The sequence below is a fragment of the Sus scrofa genome, chromosome 14 (genome assembly GCF_054392235.1).
Source record: "Sus scrofa isolate SSC_HxYL_T2T_F1_AM1 chromosome 14, Sscrofa_HxYL_maternal_Yorkshire_Landrace_v2.0, whole genome shotgun sequence".
In the NCBI taxonomy this organism is placed as follows: Eukaryota; Metazoa; Chordata; class Mammalia; order Artiodactyla; family Suidae; genus Sus; species Sus scrofa.
Window position 1 is genome coordinate 103,343,525 of NC_139396.1, and position 21,055 is coordinate 103,364,579.

At 49.5% G+C, this 21,055-nt stretch overlaps 1 protein-coding gene across 7 annotated transcripts in view; it reads right to left on the reverse strand.

The window, feature by feature from the left end:
• The window catches only part of LOC106506054 (uncharacterized), a 303,642-nt gene that overhangs the window by 17,332 nt on the left and 265,255 nt on the right, over positions 1 to 21,055 (reverse strand). For 5 of the 7 annotated variants that reach the window (XM_084997453.1, XM_084997451.1, XM_084997454.1 and 2 more), the window contains one exon: positions 17,435 to 17,496. In XM_084997453.1, coding sequence (XP_084853579.1) covers positions 17,435 to 17,496 — 62 coding nt within the window. Of the gene's footprint in view, positions 1 to 188; positions 388 to 17,434; positions 17,497 to 21,055 lie in introns of all 7 variants that reach the window. The other 2 variants (XM_084997449.1, XM_084997450.1) reach the window with 2 other exon arrangements.

Genomic DNA, 21,055 nt, shown 5'->3' on the forward strand with positions numbered 1-21,055 from the left:
GTCTAGCTCATAAGGTGAGCCATGTTTTTTAAGGGAAATATGTGGGGTAGGGGAAACATGCAAAAACCCAAACTCAAAGCTACTAAGTCACTTGCCCGCAGTCAGCCACCCTGCAAGAGGCCGAGCTCCTCAGCAGCTACTGCCCTTTGCATGAAGCCAGCACGGAAGATGGAGAGGGAGTGACTTACTCAGTGGGGGGATGATATTTGGCTTGTCCTGGGAGATGCCACTGAGTGGGTGCCCTGCTGGGTCCCGGTGTCTCAGGTGCTAGGACAGGTGGATGTGAGGCTGATTGAGACGTGAAGCATCCAGATTTGCAGACTGTCTGTGTCTCAGGCAGAGGTGAAGGACTGATGACTCTAATGGGCTTTGAGTTGACGATACAGGCTTGTGATAAGAACAATGGAATTGCAGCCATTGGCCAAGAGTCAGGACACCTCACAGGACCTCTGCAAGCATACTTTTTAGGCAGACACTTCTGGACATGTGTTTCCGGAGCCATCTGTGTTTAACTCAAGGTTACCACCATTCTCACTGGGGGGTTAAGAAGAAAGATCATGCAGCCCTCACATGAGGTGAGAGGATATTTGCCAAAGCCCAATTATGTTCATTGTCTCATCTTGTTCTCACAAGAACCTTGTGAGAGAAATGCATTTTCAATACATTTTAGATATGGAAACTGCGGCTGAAGACTTTAAAGTGGCATATGTGGCCTAAGAGACAGGACCCACACTCGAGCTTTTGCTATGCACTGAGCTTTGGCTGTAACAGAGGGATCAGTGTGTGCAAAGGCCCTGAGGTAGAAAGGACTTGCCATGTTCCTGGAGCTGAGAGGTGGCCAGTGTGTCTATAGGAAGGTGAGTGAGGCCCCTGTCCTTGCAAGGGCCCCTATGTTGAGCCAAGCTTCCCGGTGGGCATCTGACTCCAGTCTAGATCCTCTCCGTGCATCCCCAGGACCAGGTCATCTCTGACTTTGAGCAGTGCCCCCATCTGCTGCAAGGAGGCCCCCTTCTCTACCTGCCCCTTCCCTCTCTGCCTGCTGCCCTCATCTGTCAGGATCCCCCCCAGTGCGTCGAGAGCCCCACCAATGTGGCCCTGTGCTCCCTGCCCGGTGTGGTCCCCCCACCTCTCCGGGACCACCCCCTTCCTGAGTCTGGCCCTGTCTCCACATGGCAACGTTCCTAGAAGCCAGGGAGTGGGGGCCTGCGGGGCCAGCCAAGGGAGGGCTGTGCAGGTTTCCACGAGCATTACATCTGGAGAGGGAGACCAGAATGTTTGTGTCTGAAATTTAGCTAATATCCCAGGAATTTCTCCTGGCTTTTGAGAGGGTTCCTAGGGGGACTGCAAAGCTGGGATGTGTGGGTTCTGGGGCGGGCTGGTCTCGCTCAAAGCCTCTTTGTCTCCGTGGCTCTGCCCGTGTTGATCTGACTATGCATCTGTGTGTCTTTGTGTGTGTGTGTCTGAGGATCTCCTTGTGTGTGTATCTTTCTGTTTAGAGTGTATATGTGAGTCTGTGTATATGCCGGTGAGTGTCTGGGTGTGGATGTCTGCAAGTGTGTGCCCTGGGATGGGTGTCGCATCCTCTATGTGCCTCCCTGCATGGGTCAGTGTGTGTGATGTGTGTGCCCCAGCACTTTTCTTTGTGCTGTGGTGTGACTGGGGTCTGTGTGTCTCAGTGTCTTGGTGGGTCAGTGCCTGCCTGCGTACCTTGTCCCTCTCTGCCCTTGGCCATTGTGAAGAGCTGACGCTGTCTGGGAGGCTGGACATGTGCTGCTGTCTGGGGCTAGGCTTTGCCCTCCCTGTGAGTAGGGAGGGGACAGTAGGGAGAAAGCAGAGGAGGAAGTAAGAAGCAGGTGGGGGCGGGGAGGACAGAGTCAGGGAAAAAGGCTTCTCTGTGAGTCTGTGTGGGTCTGAGTGTGTGTGTGTGTGTGTGTGGCCGTCTGGTCATCTGTCTGGCCAGGAAAGAGTACTCGCAAGCCTTGCCTTCAGCCTCACCACAAAGATACGGTGCCCTCGAGCTACACTTGGGTTCTCCGGACTCTGCAGCCTGAGTCATGGTCCCCATAATGTGCTCACCCTGCCACCCATTTCGTCACAAAGCATTTCAGAAGACATCCTCCAGCTGAGCCTGCATCTCCCCTCCCCCACAACCCACTGCTCTGCCCCTCACCCTCCAGTCCTGTACACACCCACGGCCCCATCACACTCCCTGGATCATCCCCTGGCTTCCTGCTCAAAGATCATCCAGGTACCCCCACCCCCCAACACACACACACACACACACACACACACACACACACACACACTTCCAGACTTCATGGAACCAGATCCACCACTTCTGCCAGGAAGTCTCCCTGGACACCCCAGCTCAGGGAGAAGCCTCCTTCCCCCAATCCCCTGGCATCTTGCCTGCGTCTGTCTGTGACTGTCACCCCTTGGGTCCACCTCACTGACTCCGACCTCCCTGTGGAGGGGACAGGAGGGGACAGGGCATAATTCCCCTCTGGGTTCCCAACACACTGGATCCAGGCCTGGAGCCCAGTAATCTCCACGCTACCTGCCCCTGGATGAGTAGAGAGCTCCGTAGGCCTGAAGGGAGATAAATAAGAGGGGGGCTTAATTTCCCACACTTCTCTGACAGCCAGCATCTTTTCTGTGTCTTTTAATGTTTTCCCACCTTCCACAAACACAGCACTCCAATGTCCACCTCCAAACATCCCTCCCACCCCCAGGCAAGGCACCCTGGGTCTGCACCGATGCTCAGCATCCTTCAGAGCTCAGATGCAGGCCACCTCCCACCAGCAGCACTGACCGCCCGGCCTGTGGGCCTCAACGGTCCCCACAGCCTCCACGGAACCCTGAGGCATCCCCAGGGCCCTCCCACTCCTTCAGGGGGCCTCATCGCCCTACCACACTGAAAACACTTCAAACACATGCATAGTCGCCTTATTTTAAACTTTTTATGCTACTTTCTATAGTGCATTAGTCTTCTAGGGCTGTTGTAACAAATGATCACAAATTGGGTGGCTTACGCAAAAATTTATTCCCACACAGTTTTGAAAGCCAGAAGTCCCAAACCAAACGATCAGCAGGCTTTCCATGCTTCCCGAGGCACTAGGGAGAATCTTTCCTTGCCTCATCCAGCTTCTGCTGGGCGCTTAGCGATCCTTGACGGTCCTTGGCTTGTAGACGCATCACTCCAATCTCTGCCTCCATCTTCACCGGCTCTGGCCCGTGTCTCTGTGTCTCAGATTTCTATCTCCTTATAAGGCACCAGCCAGTGGATTTAGGGCCCACCCTAAATCCAGGATGATCTCATCTCAAGATTCTTAACTCAATTACATTTGCAAAGGCCCTTTTCCCAAATAAGGGGATATTTCACACTCACAGGTACTGGGGGTTTGGACTGGGCATATCTTTTGGGGGACATGTGATGCAACCCACTTCATGGGGTTATCATGCCAGAAACTCGAAAAGAGCTCTCTGGCTTAGGCAGTGGATAATAACCATACCAGAGGCCCTAGGATCATCTGGGTTAGTGGTCCCCTGCCACACCTGGCCATGGGTGTTCCACCTGGTCTCCACTAGGCTGCAGGGACAGGTAACCCATCACCTACGGGGCGCGCCAGCTGGGAAGGGAGCCTGGGTGAGAGGTGAGCTGTCAGGGAACATGGGAAGGAGGATGCTGCCTGCACTCAAGATTCCTCCCACTTTTCTGTGCTTCTTGACATCAAAGATTGGATCCCAGCAAAATGAAGACTAGCTTGGGACATAAAGGAGAGCAAGCACTTCCAGGCGTTTTGAAGCAAGGCTCTTCTCAGGAAGTGACCGGGCAAGGTGCAGTAGCAGAGGCCTGCTGGCACAACCCTGGGCTAATCCACACATACAGGAAGGCTGGCCATCACTGTGGTGGTGGCAGTGCCCATGCTGGCCCTACCAGTCTCAAGGTCACTGCGAGGCCTGTGTACCCTGTGGACCTGAGCCATCCTAGGCCTGTGACGGCCAGGGTTGTGTTCACGGGAAAGGAAATTGCAACATCTGGGGCCCAACAGGAGTAGCAGCAGGCAGCTCGCTTTATATGAGTTCCTTAACCCCCAAGAGATCTGAAAGGCAGGCACGTGGCATAATTGAGGACCTACGATGTGCTAGGCATTCTGTGAGGCTGTGGCCTGCAGAACCTCTTTTAACTGTGCCAAGGATCCTGCCGGACCCAGGGGTTAGGCAACCCACGTTTTTTTAGAAGAGGAAAGTGAAGCATAAAAATTGACAACGGTCACGTCGCCAGAAGGCTTTTGAGTGTCTACAAAGAAGTCACCCCAAAGTGGTTTGAGGTGAGGGCCAGGGCAATAAAGGGGCAGGTTTAGAAGCTCAAGTTCATTATGAGACTGGGATAGAAGTTCTGGAGTCAAAAATAAATAAATAAGCTGCTGATTTCCTTGGAGAGAACTCGGGCCACCTCACATTATTTCATTGGCTCAGGAGCCAAAACAGCTGCATTTTATCTTTCCTCAGAAATCCATAAAAGGGTTGGAAAATGCTGATGCTTTTGGGGAAATGGATGAGCATTTGAATTTAATTGTGTGCCCCTGCTGCTCTGTAATGGGGCCTTGAGATGTCACCTATGGGGCCTTGGGGTCACCTGCAGAGCAACAGAGAGGACCGTCTTGCTCTGGGGCTTCGGTCTACATTAGTGGTCTCTCCTTCCCAGTCTCCTCTGGCCTCAGGGTCCCCCCCGACCCCACCCTCCTCTGGTCTCCTGCAGCTCTGTCCTCTCCCTCCCTGTACCCAGGTTGCTGTCCTGAGTCTGTGAGCCTGGCCTCCTGCCCCAGCCGGAGAGCTCCTTGCAGCTGGCTGGCTGCTCCTGACCATCTCGGGCCTGCCCATGGCCGGTCTTGCAGGAGCTGTCCCTTCCGTCCCCACAAGAGCCTTGCCGAGTATTCCCAGCTTATCCTCCTTGGCTGGAACAACCAGGCTGAGCTTCAGCCTTCAAGGCTGGGCTCAGCCCAGCTTCAGGTGCTGACTGTTAGTCACAGAATGCCCAACTCATTGAACCAGCAGGCAGCTGGAGAACCCACGAGAGTTTCATTGTTTTACAACCTCTGTGACCATGTGAATGCGCAGGGCCCTGGGAGAACACAGATGGTGACCCAGGGGCCTGAGATGCAGCCCTTCCAGCAGGGGCCCCTGAAGCTGATCCTTGGTGGACCCCATCTTGAGTCCTAAGGCTCTGGGTCATAGACTAGGTACACTGAGGCCCAGGAAATGGCAGAGGGTTGCCTGAGGTGACACCATGAAAGAGCGGGGCTGAACTGGACTCCCACCCACTCTTCTGCCCCCTGCTCCAGGGTTCACAAACTCAAAGTCCACAGGGGTTGGAAAAGCGGAAAGACAGGTGTCAGCAAATCTCCCAGGGTCTGCTTGCCTCACACACCGCATGTAGCAGGGGTCCAGCCTGCCGGCACCCAAATGCTAGAGCCTAAACAGGTCACCTCCAGTCCCAGGCCTGCTCAGGAGAGGGGCCAAGACACCAGGTCAGGCTCTCTGAAAGGGCAGCATGGAGAATGGGGGCTTTACCCTCTTGCCAACCTGGGTACCAGCACCAGCTCCATGCACTCTTTTCGTTTTTGTTTGTTTGTTTGTTTGTTGCCTTTTCTAGGGCCGCACCCATGGCACATGGAGGTTCCCAGGCTAGGGGTCAAATCGGTGCCTCCGGCCAGCACCAGATCCTTAATCCACTGAGCAAGGCCAGGGATCGAACCCGCAACCTCATGGGTCCTAGTCAGATTCGTTAACCTCTGAGCCATGACGGGAACTCTCCCCATGCACTCTTGATTGTAACCGCTCCCAGCCTCGGTTTCCTTTCATGTAAAGTGCAAAAAATAAAGGCACAGACCCCACAGAAATGTTGTGCTCATGGAATGAGACACAGTCCCTGGTCCGGGGCAGCGGCTCAGCCAAGAGGGGCCCCTCTCCTGGTGCCTGCTCCTTCCGATGACTGCTCTACACACCCTGCCCACTGCCAGGGGCGCCTAACTGCTGCCGACACTGCCCACGGCCCATTTGGTACCAAGAGCCTGTTACCCTGGCTAGGTCTCCTCTCCTTCCCCCTTATGATTTCCTGCCTCATTTTTTACTCAAGCTTTGGCTTTTCCTGGAGATGCCTGGCTCCAGAGCAGCAGCTTCTCAGCAGACCATGCAAGCATGGAAGATAGATTTCATCTCACATCCAAGCTTCACTAGCCTAGAAGTGGCAGCCTGCAGCACTCTGGTCTGAGAGGAGCTCTGAGACAGCGCCACATTCAGGGGGAGGGAGAGCTGTGATCAATTAGCGATGTCTGCCCTGGGCTCCAAAGTGGGGGGACGGCACGTGCACATGCTATCTACCATCCCTTGTAAAGCGAACATGTCATGCAGGCAGCTCTTTTGGCAGCTCGTCCCAATCCACTTTCTTATTCAATGATTCCTCAAAGCCATACTGTGAGGTCAGAAGTGGTACTGCTTTGTGACGGGAGAGAAAAATCTGAGACACCAGGCCAGGACGCAACTTGCTCACAAGTCCCCAGCAAGCACCCAAGGTAAGACGAGCGCCCAGTTTTGCCAAGCCCCTCCCCATACTTTGCCTGCTGGCTTCATTTCTCCCCATCCTACAATGGCCACAGTCTAGGAAGGGCGCTAGCCCTTGGCACGTCCAGCCTGGCCCCCCCAGTGCACTGTTTGAGCCCTGATTCCTAAGCCTGTTCACACATATCTCAGAGAGGACACAGGCTTTGATGTCTCCAGACCAGCCTGCCTCTCCCTGGGAAGGACCACCCCATTTCCAGGCCTCAGTCTCCCCATTTCTATAGTGCAGGGAGTCGTGCCTCCTGCAGAAGGAATGGCCGGGTGGAGAATCGGCATGCATGCTGGCTTCCCCGGAGACCTCTCACAGCTCTCCTCTCTGTCCCTTTCCTCCCTCCCCTCTCCAGCAGACCTGATCCCTGCCGGCTTTCAGAGAAGGGCCTCTGACCCCTCTCCAGCCTCCTCCATAGCTGTGGCTCATTTACAGGCCTGTAAACAGCCCTGGGAGCAGCATCCCGGTGGCCTGCAGAAGGGGAGGCAAGCAAGAGCCTCACACAGGCCCACCCCCAGCACCTTGGGCTGCTGCCAAGGCCAACGCCAGCAGGAAAACATTTCTGCCCCTCAGGCCACCCAGAGAGGCCAGGCTGGGCCCCGGCTGCCGTTGCGCCCTAGGGTCCCAGGGTCAGCGCCCTCTCCCGCATGTCTGGTAACTCAAACCACATCTTCTGCCCGCTGAGCCCCAACGGCTGGTAGCACCTGCCCTGCGCCCCATCACCTGGCGGGAGAGCGTGATGAGATAACGTCTGGACTGGGATCCGGCCGCGGTGAAAGAAAAGCTCTTTGCACATGTGGCTGAGCCTGCACTTATTTATTTATTTTTATTTGTGATTCTCAGCTCAGCTCAGCAAACTGGGTCATAGCAGGGAGAAGTGCATATCTCTTCTGCAGCCTGACTTCCCAGGAGAAGGCCCCAGGTTTACAGTTCTGGGGTTTCTCAGCGAAGAGCAGCACTCTGGTCAGAAACTCGTGAGGATTTGGACTGTGAAAGGCCATAAACAACCCAAGAACACAAGGGCCTGTTTTTTTGGTTTTTTTGGTGGGGACCGTGGGTGCAGGCAGTGTGAAGCAGTCCCAGGAACAGGGTGGAGATGACAAGGGGCAAAACAGAGCATCAATTTAGCACCTACTGTGTCCTAGGTACTCTGCTGGAAGTTTTGTTTGTTTGTCTTTTCTAGGGCCTCACCCGAGGCACATGGAAGTTCCCAGGCTAGGGGTCTAATCGGAGCTGTAGCCGCCGGCTTACACCACAGCCATAGCAATGCAGGATGCGAGCCGCGTCTGCGACCTATACCACAGCTCACGGCAACACCAGATCCTTAACCCATTGAGCCAGGCCAGGGATGGAACCCGTAACCTCATAGTTCCTAGTTGGATTCGTTAACCACTGAGCCACGATGGGAACTCCTCTGCTGGAAGTTTTATCTCAGTTCATTTTATCCTTTTATTATTATTATTATTATTGCATTCTTTTTTATTCCCGATAAGAGAGAACTTCTATTTTTTTAATTATTTCCCCAATACAATATTTTTTTCTTACTGTACAGCATGGTGACCCAGTTACACATACATGTACACATTCTATTTTCTCACATTATCATGCTCCATCATAAGCGACTAGACACAGTTCCCAGTGCTAGTTTAGGGCCACACCGATAGCTTATGGAGGTTCCCAGGCTAGGGGTCTAATCAGAGCTGTAGCTGCCGGCCTACGCTCCAGCCACACAGCAATGCCAGATCCGAGCTGCATCAGAGACCTACATCTCAGCTTACGGCAATGCCGGATCCTTAACCCACTGAACGAAGCCAGGGATCGAATCCGCAACCTCATGGCTGCAAGTCGGATTTGTTTCCACTGCGCCACAACGGGAACTCCAGTTCATTTATCCTTAAAATGATCAGACTGGGTTGGCATTCTCGATCCCATCTGAGAGCTTTTAAACATCATCAGTGGTTCTGATTTAATGGGTCCTGAGGCAGGGCTGGGGAGGGGGCAGTATTTTTAAAGCCCTGCAGAGCAGAGCCTTCTAATGTGAAGCCTGGGGTGAGAAGTGGGCCCAAGGCAGTGCTTTTCAAACTTCAACCTTCATAGGAATGAATCTCATGGATCTTGTTAAAATACAGATCCCAGTTCAGCAGGGCTGAGGCAGGGCGGAGGGTCTGTAGTTCTGTCCAGCTCCAGGGGCTGCCCAAGCTGCTGGTCCTTGGACCACACTCTGCATAGTAAGGGTGCCGCCTGTCAACGCCATGACAGCCAAGATTCTCACTGGGTCATTGCTGGATCCCAAGCGGCAATGCCGTATTGGGACAAAGCAGCTGCAGGGTAAATATTTGTCAAAGGTATAAGGAAATGCATTAAGCTTGGAGGCAGGTGTTGCATAGTTACCATTTGATGTCCAAGAAAGTTGAGGTCAGTGCAAGGCCATAAGGAAAATGAGCTTGGGGAGGGGCTGGCCTGCCTGTGAGGTTGCCAGCTGAGTGACCACAGGCTCTGGAGCTCCAGGATGACAGTGAGAACGGCAGGATTCGGGCTCTGGGATTCGACTGCCTGAGTCCAAATGCTGCCTCCAGCATCCACTAGGCAACTGGCCTCAGGAGATGGGGCTGCGAGCTGGGTAATGGTGCACAACTGGCTTAATGTCTCATTCACTCCATTTTTCATCTGAAAGGTGGGAGCATTGGGTTGGTAATTCTGAAGTGTTATTTTGAGGATTAAATGAGATGATTCACAGGCTGGATATTAGATGATATTAAGAAGGGTTAGACTCTTTTGGTTATGATGATAGGTTTTGTTTTCTTTGTTAAAGATTTTGAATCCTGTAGCAATATATCCTAAGGTATTTATAGATGAAATGATACAATGTCTAGGATTTGCTTTAGACATTTCAGCAGAGCGGGAGAAGACAGCAAAGCAGGAGGAGGGGAGGAGAAAAGATGAAAGTCCGAAGAAATGGATGAGTAAAGGGCAACAAATGTCAATCATTATTGAAGCCTGGTGATGGGCCCAGTGGTTGATGACTATCCTGTCGGGTTTCGTCTACCCTTGCACACTTCCACAATCAATGGTTCACAATAGCAAATTAGAAAGTGATGAAGCGAGTAACATGCTTGGCTTGGCTCCCAATTCATAGTAAGAGCTCAGCCTCTGAACATCAGCTCCTATTCCTTCAAGATGAGCCAGGCTCTGGCCAGCAAAGAGAGGCGTGGGGGCCACCGGCTGTGTCCCTCGAGCCTGAATGATATGCCCGGCATCCCACTGTCGGCATGAGCAAGGCTAAGATTTGAAACCAGGCCTCCAAGGTGCTCAGGCCACAGGACTGCGTGGCTGGAAAAGCAGGGTTAGCTTGCCTTCAGGAACATTTAGCGGGAGGCGTGAAGCTAAAAATAATAACCGCTATTGACGACGGATTATGCCAGGTCCTTTGCGTATGTTACATTATTTAATCCCCACAAAATCCTAGGAGGCTGATGTCATCCTTCCCACTTCCCAGATGAGCAATGAAGCCTCGGGCTGCTGGACCGACTGGGCCAGGGACACGCTGTCTGCCGCTGAACATCCTAATATGCAGAGGGCGGCCACTCATCCGCATGTGGCCTGCTTTGGTTCAGGGCCTCACGTTGGGCTCAGATCCTGGGGGTGCGTCTTGCCTGCCCTGCTCTAGGCTGCCCCCAGTGTCTGCACACCCAGCGTGAACACACAGTCTGTGGCTCTAGCCTGCCCGCCAGCCCTTGGCAATGGTGTTCAGGGACTCTAAGGGGACAAGCCCTCCCACCCTTCCCCTCCCTGTCTGAACCCAGCAGGGTGGGATCTCCGTCCAGGCCTGGCCTTTACAGGGACACGGCCGCCTGCTCCCCTGGGCTGCACACCAAGTCCTGCTGCGAACCCCACCATGAATGGCAACCATTCTTTACCCCAACTCCAGCCTGCCACCACCCTGCAGCCTGGGAAGGGAGACCTCAGCCTTCCCCAGGCCTGTAAACACCAAGCCACACACGCAGCAGGGCCCCAGCAGCCAATAAATCTTGGCCCCAGGCTTCTCTTAAAGAGGCAGAGCCGGGACAGACACCAACCAGGCCCTAGGTAGTTGCAGCGACACTGTGTAGCCAGCACTCCACCCAACCTCCGCTCAGCCCGCCCCAAAACGAAGTGAGACAAAGCAAACATTCAGCAGGCACCCTCCCTGCAAGCTTTTTGCTCTTGCTGTATAACAAATAACTTCCCTTTTTCTTTCTTTTCTTTTTTTTTTTTTTTTTTTTTCTCTGCTGCTCACTCTGGGAATAGGATAATAAGAAGACCTGTTGGTGGGACTGAGCAAATGATTCGTCTTCTGGAAGCTGAGCACTGGGCTCACAGCGGGATTTCGTTGGGGAGGCAGAGGTCTCTGGGCTTTGCACCCAGACAAGCCTTGGGGAAGCTGAGAGGACAGTCAGAGTCAGACAGAAAGCAAGCCCAACCCATTCTCTAGAAGCAAAATGTCCCAATGAGGCATAGTGGCCACTGGGAGGACTCTGAGGCCCACAGTACCGAGAGAAGAGAGCTGAGATGTGGATGTGGCCTTAGGGATGACATCGTTTCATGCCACCCCAGGGAAGAGCTAGGCCACTCACTGGGAAGGGTGGTGGCAGTGGGGGTGGGGGGGGGGGCTCTAGCAGAACCCGTGCTAGACCCTTCTGCGTTGGTGGCATTTTGGTCTGCTTGTTTTTGGATATGGATATACCTTCATGTGAGGAGTCTGACAATCGCATTCTCCTAGAAATAGTGAGCCCAGTTATTCCTGGAATCAAATTCCCACATGTTCACTGACGCACCAGACAAACGTCTTTCCCAGATTCCCAGCTCCACGCAGCACCCCTGCAGTGTGAATCCTGGCAGGCACCCGGCACCGGTGAGTGTCAGGTGCCGGAGGAGACACGGTTCTGCCCTAAAAAAAGCACACAATTTGGGTGCAAGTTGAGGACTCTCCTGCCTGCCCTGACTCAGCGCCCTTCAATCACTGGTACCAGGCACCCAGAATAGACCCTCCCTGTTAGCCATGATCAGAACCAGAAGACAGAGGGCCCCCGTGAGAGAGCAAGGGCACGGAAGGCTTCCCTTCCCAAGAGGCGGGATGTGGGCCACGGGGGAGGATGGGGTCAATTGGATTCCAAGAGCCAGAGCTGGAGGGCAAAGCAGACTGGGCAGACTGGCTCATGTGAGGCACAGTGGCAGGAAAGCCTCAGGCGCATACGTTCCGGGGAAAGAGCGTGAGAAGACTGTGCCAGAAGGGGAAGAAGTGACACCTGAGCTCACCTGGCCTCAGACCACTTTCCAGCCTTTGAATCCATCAAAGAAGAGCACCTCCTGCACCTACCCCAGAATTCCAAATTCTCGTTTCACAGATGAGCAAGCTGAAGCCACGGTGGAGAAGGTAACTGCCCAAGGTCACTTGGCTAATTGGGGTCAATCCAGATCAGAAGAGGTGCCCCTGAGCCTTGCCCTGCTTGTGTGATTTTTATTATCCCCAGGTATGTGGAAATGAGGTGTTTGCTTGTGTTTTGAAGAAATATTAACTTCTGACCTGCTGACCTTGATTACCTGGTTGCGAGGGCTAATGAGCCACTTGGCTGGTCACCTGGGCCAAGGAGGGCTTGGGAAAAGGCCAGAGCCGTCTGCTCCTGACCAGACCAGCTGCACTGGCTGTCCTGTGCATTGTGACACCATGGGATGTGCCAGTGGGGAAGCCTGAGAGGACAAAAACATTGGCTGCTTAAAGAGGACACTCAGGCCCAGAGAGGGAAAGAGATCAACCTGAGGTCACACAGCTGGGGGGAGACAGGCACAGATGCTCCCAGGAAACAGGGCACACAGCATGTTCTCAAGGACAGGAGAAATGACCCATCCACCCAGCAGCATTGGCTCAGAGCTGGCCCTGCCCAGCCTGGCCCCGACCTGGTGTGGTGGGGAGGGGTCGGCAGACCCAGGAGGCTGTAGATGCACTGAGGACTGACCATCCCAGCCTCCAGCAGTGGATTTTCATGCCTGACCCTCTTCAGTTCTCACTGAAGCCCTGCAAGGCAGGCATCGTCATGCCCATTTTATAGATGGGGAAACCAAGTCTAAAAATTATAAAGATCACATGTTTTTTTTTTAATATTTTTTTTTATTTTCCCACTGTACAGAAAGGGGGTCAGGTTATCCTTACATGTATACATTACAATTACATTTTTCCCCCAGCCTTTCTTCTGTTGCAACATGAGTATCTAGACATAGTTCTCAATGCTATTCAGCAGGATCTCCTTGTATGTTTTTTTAATGACACAGTTGGGATTCCAACACAGTCATTCTGACTCCAATGTTTGTTTCCTTTCTTTCTCCCTCCCCAGGTAGTCCCTGCCCCTGTGGGTCCATAGTCTAGCAAGAATGCCCCAAACTCCAAGGACGGGTGAGCGCCCCTCCTCGCCCCACGCTGTACGCAATCAGAGATGAGACTGTGGAGGATCAGGAAGCCCGAGAGCCAGGCTGGTGGGTGCACCTGAAGGATGAGGGGCTCTTTGAGGATTCTGGAGAGGATTCATCATCACATCTGTTGAGCCACCCTGCCCACGCATGTGCTCAGAGGCTCCTAGGGAAAACTGATGGTTTGGTTGGAAATTCTTCTCTGGTCTGGATGTGGGCTATCTCTTAGGCTTTAAGAAGCCAGGATCCTGCCATCTGAATCCCTCGCTCCCTCCCCACTCACTTCCACCCCAGCCTACGACTCTGAAGGTCTGTTATAACACAGGCACCAGCTGGGGGGTAACAAATGGAGCTGGGAGATTTGCCACCAGGCTTAAGACCTGCCTTGACACGTGGAGGCCGAGTCAGCTTGGGAAGATCTGACAGTCTTGAGTCTCAGTGTCTTTGTTTGTGAAGACATTGGTCCCCCCTTCATGGGGCTGTGGAGAAAGTGGTCCAAGCCATGGAAATGAGCTACCCCTCCCCCCACACACACTCATGTATGCAGGGAATCTCAGAGCTCTGCCTGCCTTGCTAATTGCCCCCATCTCCGCAGCGTCTGCTGCTCACTCCATCAGCACCAGCCTGGCACATCGCAGGAGCTCAGGCAAAGTCTGAGGAACCCCACTGAGGACCACTGAGATGTAGAGCATCCCAAGGGCCCCTACCTGGGGTGCCAGCTGAGCATCAGGAAGGGCTGGGACACCAAAGCTCCATCCTCTGAGGAGGGTCCCCAAGACAGAAATAATGCAGGAAGCCCCCATGCTGAGCATTTTCAGGGTGCTTGGGCCTCCACTGTTGCACGGTAAGGGCAACAGGCCCAGAAGAACCCTCCTCAGAGGCCACCAAACAAACAGCAGGATGTCACGCACTCCTGGCCAGTGGTGAGGATGGGGAGTATTTTCAGACTTGTTCTAAAAATTGGCACCAGCCATGACAACAATGACAATGACAATAATCATAACTCTCATTCACTGAGCTCAGACCTGGGGCCAGGCTTGAACCTAGGACACACTGACATCTTCTAATTCCTGTTCCAGAGTTGGAGGGAAGTTCTGGCACAGCCCTTGAGCTATTATGAGGGTCGGTAGCTCATCAGGCTCTCACAGCCCATGGGGGGAGCAGCCTAGTGGCTCTGACACCAGGCAACAGCAGCCACTCTTGCCTCACATGTGGGTCTGAGACCTGCCATGAGGTTGGCCAATAGTGTATCAATAACTGGTCACTCCTGCCCACTCTGCTGTCGGTGCACAGGCCCCCGAGGCCCAAGGGCGACATTTCCGAAACTTTTGAATGGCCCTCAGGGGTCCCGTTCCTCTGCTCACCCGCACAGATGCAGGGGCTGAGGTCCAGCCGGCTCTCGAGAACACAGGCCATGCAGGGGTGGAGTGGGGGGAAAGGCAGGGGCCGAGGGGCAGGGGTGGGACAGAATTGCTCCTGCTGTGGCCCCATGCCCAGCCCTGATGGAGGGAGACTAGGTCACTGTTAAACTCTGCTTTCTGAAGGCCTGTGTTTTACAAATTGTGTGGACAGGAAGGCATCGTGTGGAGCCTGGGGGCCAGTGGGCATGGGAGGTGAGCAAGGTGCCCGGGAGACAGGAAGCCTTGATAGCAAGTCAGAAGTTGGCCGGCTAAAGGGCGGCCTTTGGGTTCTTACATAAAAAGAAGGGGTCCCATACATAAAAAGAAGGAGGTTTCTCCCCCTCATCCCATTCCCTTTGTCCATGCTCTTATGATGACATGGAAGCATCTGGAAATGAGAAAAACATGTCCTTTGACATATAGGAGACCCGTGTCCATGGAGTTTTCAGCTGTGTCAAAAGATGCCCCCCTGCCTCCCCAAGCCAGGGCTTTGCCAACCCTGACAGCCTCTCCTGAGTGCCCCAGTGGACCAAGGAGCCCTCGAGCCCACAATTTTCCAAACCTCCACCATCTACTGGCCTTCTTGGTTTACCCTCGCCTTTTACCTCCTGGGCTGTTATTGGCTGTTCCATTTTCATTAGGTCAACTTATTTTTAAGCTTCCGTAAGTGCATTTTAAAAGAACATTTCATATCATTCTCATAAAAGGGAAATGAGTATTTTTCTAAAACATTAAAATAACTATCTATTAAAATGTTTGAAAGAGTTTCCTGTGAACCAAATTGCCTCACTCACCATGGATGCTGTTCCAGCTCTTCCTTCTCCTGCTCACCTAACCCTCTGCTGGGCTTGCTGCCTTGTGCCTCAGACACCTTCACAACGGGCACTGGCTCACACAGCTTGAGGTCTCTCTGTCCCCTGTTGGACCTGCCAATCCTAGGTCAGAGCCTCCTGTGTTCTCTGCCTCATGACTCCTCCTTGGGACTGTCTGCAGCACCAGCCAAGGTCAGCTGTGGTGGACATGACCTTATTTACCATGTGGAGAGCCCAAACAGCAGCTCCAGAATTCTGTCCTCCAACTAGATTCCTCCAAGGTAATTCTTGACAAGCTTTTATTATCTGTTTCCCTTTGGGAAACAAAATTCTCTAAGTCGCTCTTCCCACCTTTACCTCTCTCTTTCTGCCTCCCCTCGGATCAAGGAGGATCCTGTCCTGCTTTCCTATAGCCCCAAACACCTATCATAAGCCATGCCACCATCTTCCTTTTAATTGTGCTTGGCAAGGGAACCCCTAGTGAGATGCCTGAATGAATGAAAATGCCCTTGGGTGAACCGCTTAGCCCTACTTCTTCCTTCTCCCTAAGGGCAAGATGACCAGGTGAGTGGCCTTAACTGAGCACTGCTGCATTCTAAGCACTGGGCTGGGGCTTTCTCATGTTGTTCCACAATTTCCCACAGCAACTGAGTCATTTAGGCTTTCAAAATGGGCAGAGCTCCCTCCTCCTCCCCACCACCTCCTCTGCTCCCTCCTGGTCCAAGCCTTCATAATTGGTCCCCCAGAGCCTGTCAACACCCTCCCTGGTCCCACCCTCCTGAGAGGTCTCCCTGGTCCCATCCTTGCCTGCCACGCCCTCTGCCTCATCAACTCCTGGTCTACCCAAATGTCATCTTGATGACTTTTTCTCTGGACATCTTACAGTAAATGGTACCCCAACCCAGCATTTCCTACTCCCCTGCCCAGAGGGAGTTTTCTCCCATCTGATATTAATATGTATATGAACTAGTTTATTGTCCATCTTTCCCTCCCACCCTCCTCGCTATTAAAATATAAGCTTCCCAAGGGCAGGGACTCTTGCCTCCTTGGTACTCTGAGTTATTCCTGGCACACAGTGAATGACTGATTCCAGGGGTACAGGGACTATACCACCACTTTACTGAGGGGTCTGAGGCTCAGAGAAGCTAAGAATGCTGTCTAAGATCCCATAAAGCAGATGACTCATAAAGCAGTTACAGACACTCTGGTCTATCTGTCCTCCACACCACACTCTCTCTTACACCAGTGAGGATGGTTGTGTGTTTCAGTCCCTGTACAAAACAGGAGAAGCAATTGCAACCAGATTCCCCCAGGACTTGTCGGTCTCCCAGCATCACGGGTTTCCTGGATGAGAGGCCCCTTAGTGGCAGCAACTGACAAGGGCCAATAATTCAGTGCCAGTTACCGAGAAAGTAAGACTTTTTTTTTTTTTTTTTTTTTTTGCTCGTTTTGCAAGAAAAGAAAAATGCCATTTGGCCTCAGAAAGATGTTCTTGCTGCCAAACACATGATTTTTGCACATGGTGAGGATGTGTGATTTTTACATATGTATTTTTTCCCTTTTTTCTCTTTTAGTAAAAACAGATTCATCTTTGGCAACAGGGTGAAAGAAAGGGAGAATAAGAAAATTACTATAGAAAACCATTACTTTGCTATTACAGAGACCAAGAGCCAAGAGTTTGGAATCATCATGGATAAAAAGAAATTTTTTAAAAGGGGGGTGGGGTGGGAGTGAGGCAAAAGATCACCAGAGTTTATGAAACAGAGATATATATGGAAGCCAGCTCCCATGTATCCATTCTAAAGCATCCCAGGTCTTCAGGAATACTTAGATAATGCCGTAACTCTGAGATGGCAAAGCACAGGCAGAGGTGATGCCCCTGCCCCCATCTATGCACAGGACAGACATGAGTAATCGATCACAGCATTCTCTCTCACTAAGCGGGAATGCAGATTCAAGACTCTAGAAAACCTCTACCCATTAATGAGAGTTGTCAAGTAAGATGAAACAAGGTTGCTTTTTGCCCTAATTAACTCCTTCATTTTACATATGAAGCAAGTGAGACACACAGAGAAGTAGCAACCTGACAGAGGTTGTGGAATGCTCATATAAATAAGTCCTTTCCAGTTTGCTCCTGCTTCCCAGGCTAGGGTTTATTTCACTAAACTCACCATTTTCTGGGTGTCTCCCAAGTCCCTTCACAGAGGTGAGAGGTCCTGAAGTGCCTGAACACCTAAAAGAAGATTCAGAGAATAAATGTGGAGCTTAGATTTCCTGCCTCCACAGACTTTCCATCGGTATCTATGCAACAGGCAGGCCATCTTTCTCAACAGAATCACATCAGGTCAAAATGGCTGCCAAAAAGAAAGGAAAATCTCCATCCCAGCCACTTGGCCTTTCACATGTTTATGAAGATCACTCTTAAAAGGGAAGAGCTAGGAACTAGGAAATGCCGGCATTCCCACGGGAGATTGTTACCACTCTAGAAATGGTTCTTGTATATTTTTTCTCAGTTGAAGAATAAAGTTTTCCACTAGATTAGTATTTCCAAAGTGTTTTATGGGAAGCATATTCTGAAAATGCTCCATGAGATAACATAAAACTAAAACACCAATAAAATAAAATGGAAAAGACTGGTGGCCAAATATGTTGGAGTTCTTCTCTTGTGGAAACACGTATCGTATTTTAGGGTATAAAAGGCCCTGAGAAGTCCTGCAAAAAAATCGCATGTTGTATTTTTCAAGATGCATTTGTCCACAGAAATCTGTTTGCTGGTAGCCTTTATTAAAATTCTGCTGGACCTTCTTTCAAAAACACCAGTTTAACTGCAGCACATTAGAGGGGAAAGAATGGAGGAGTCAGATTCAGAAGAACTGAGTCTGAATCCTGGTCTTTGACATTTTATTCTAAGCAGTTTATACTTCAGATTCTAGGTAATAGAAAATTATCTAGATTTAATTTAGGTTTTTAAAATACATTTATTTGTCAGAGATAATATAGATTCATTATAGATAACTTGAAAAATAAAAAAATGTAGAGAAGAAAATTAAAATTACTCAAAATTTCACCATCTAGAGATAACCACTGTTAAAATTTTGATATACTCTTTCAATATCTTTCATCTAATAAAAGAATCTCTAGACACATTCTTTTAAGAAAACACATTAAAATACTCATACCTTTATATTCTATTGGGGGTTTTTTGTTTGTTTTAACAATAAGAAAAAGTATGATTAAAAAATCAAACAACACTCCCTGCGAACATGAATTTAAATGATGCTGTAGTATTACATCATAGGAATATGATCTGAAACCCTCAGGGCTAGATATTCCAGAAATCAGAATTATTTGGATTTGAGAAAGGTAAGACCTGATAAAAATGATATCTTATGAGGCACCTGCAATAGGACCTTAGCAGCAGCCTAGAACTTAATACAGAATCTGAGCAAGAAAACATTTGAATAATCACGCAAAGATGATGGCTGTGAAAAAGCCTCCTTTCAGTTCAGGTCAGACTTTTGCCACCAGTGACTTTGTAGCAGCCTTACAAAAATCTGTCAGCTGAGAGGGTTTTATGGATTTTGTAATTGTACATATTGAATTGTAGGCCTACACTGATTGCCAACTGAGCCAAACCTTCATTGTTGACTACTTGAGTTGTTTCTGAATTTTCATATTATAAGTAAGGCTATAAAAAGCATTCTTGCCCATAAATTTTTTTTGCACATCCATGGTTGCTTCCTCAGAATATATTCCTAGAAATTGAACTCCTGGGTCACTAAGAATTAACATTTTCAAGGTTCTCGATATATCTTCCAAACTGCTCTCCAGAAAGCTGAACAATTTACACTGCCAGCAGCATTGTGCGAGAGAGAGGCTATTTCCCATCCAATAGCAACCCTGGGTACCATCAGTGTTTGAAGAATGAATTCCAACTTGAAGAGCAAAAATTTTCATCTCTCTCTGAGTTACATTCCCTTTATTACTAAGTGATAGTCAACCTTTTTTTATATGCTACCTGAACGATTATATTTCTTTTTAAAGTGTCTTTAGATTTCCCATGCAAATCTTTTTATTAAGATGTTCATATTTTTTCCTCTTGACTTGGAAGAACTCTTACAGATTAAGTATATTAAAACACTTTGGGTACCACGAATGTTGTAATATTTTCCTCTTTTTGTCCTTTGACTTAATGTTATTGATGATGTCTTAGTGGTTCCCTGAATTTAAAAAGTGAACTATGTAATACATGTGGAATGTGAAACACTTAAAAAACATAGAAGAATATAAGAAAAACAGCTTACCTGTAACTCAGTCACCCAGAAGTAACCACACTAATATTTTAGTGTAGAATTTCTAATATTTTCTGCTTCTTTCAAAAAGGGTGTGTCATTTTGTATACAGTTTCACAGCCTGCTTTGTCTCCTCTTATTCTTGTGACTGTTTCCTCCATTTTAATAAATATTCTTCTATATCTTTATGATTACATAGCATTCCATTGTATTCAACCATCACTTACTTAAATATTCCCCAGTTTTGAACATTCAACTTGTTTCCAATGTTTATCATTATTTGTAGTGGTCTATTGATACCTTCTTACCACCATCCATCCCCTCATCTCTATTTCTTTATAATAAATTCCTATAATTTCTGGGACAAAGCACATGTGCATTTTCAATCTTTTATTGTTTTCTCCAGTAATTAATATTTAATTGATATTTATTAAGCTAATTTTTAAAATATGGAGTGATTTTAACTACTCAGCCATAAAAAAAGAACAAAGAACTTTTCTTTTATTTTTTCTGTTATAGTTGGTTTACAGTGTTCTGTCAATTTTCTACTATACAGCAAAGTGACCCAGTCACACACACAAGTCTTAGTCAGCAACATGGATGGAACTAGAGACTCTCATACTAAGTGAAGTAAGTCAGAAAGAGAAAGACAAATACCATATGATATCACTTATATCTGGAATCTAATATTCGGCACAAATAAACTTTTCCACAGAAAGGAAACTCATGGACTTGGTGAACAGACTTGTGGTTGCCAAGGGGAAGGGGGATTGACTGGGAATCTGGTGTTAATAGATGCAAACTATTGTATTTGGAATGGATAAGCAATGAGATCTTGCTGTACAGCACCGGGAACTGTGTCTAGTCACTTGTAATGGAGCATGATGGAGGATGATGTGAGAAAAAGAATATGTGTGTGTGTGTGTGTGTGTGTGTGTGTGTGTGTGTGTGTGTGTGAGAGAGAGAGAGAGACTGGGTCACTTTGCGGTATAGTAGAAAATTGACAGAACACTGTAAACCAACTACAATGGAAAAAATAAAAATCATTAAAAATTTTTTAAAATATAGAGTGATTTTTAAAGAAAGTAAGAATCATCCTTAATCCCCCTCCACCCCAGAACAGCTAATATTGCAAATGTGAGACTTTCATCTATACTGTTTCATCTGTGCATGATGTTTGTGTAAACATAACAGGGATTGCCTTGAACACACTGTCCTCCAAAGGCAATTGTTCGCTATATTATAAACATTTTTTTCCAGTACACATGTAATTTTAAACCAAAATATCTTTACTGGTCACATAGAATTACATCATTTGGATGTCCCACAATATACTTGATCAATCTTTCTTTACAAGGAATTTCGGGGTTTTGCTTTCCATCCACAGAACAATAATGAAAATCACTGTGATATCTTTAATTATTTCCCTGGTAAACATTCCTCATTGTGAAATCAGTATGTCAACACTGTACATTTTCGAGGATTTTGCTATATCTTGGT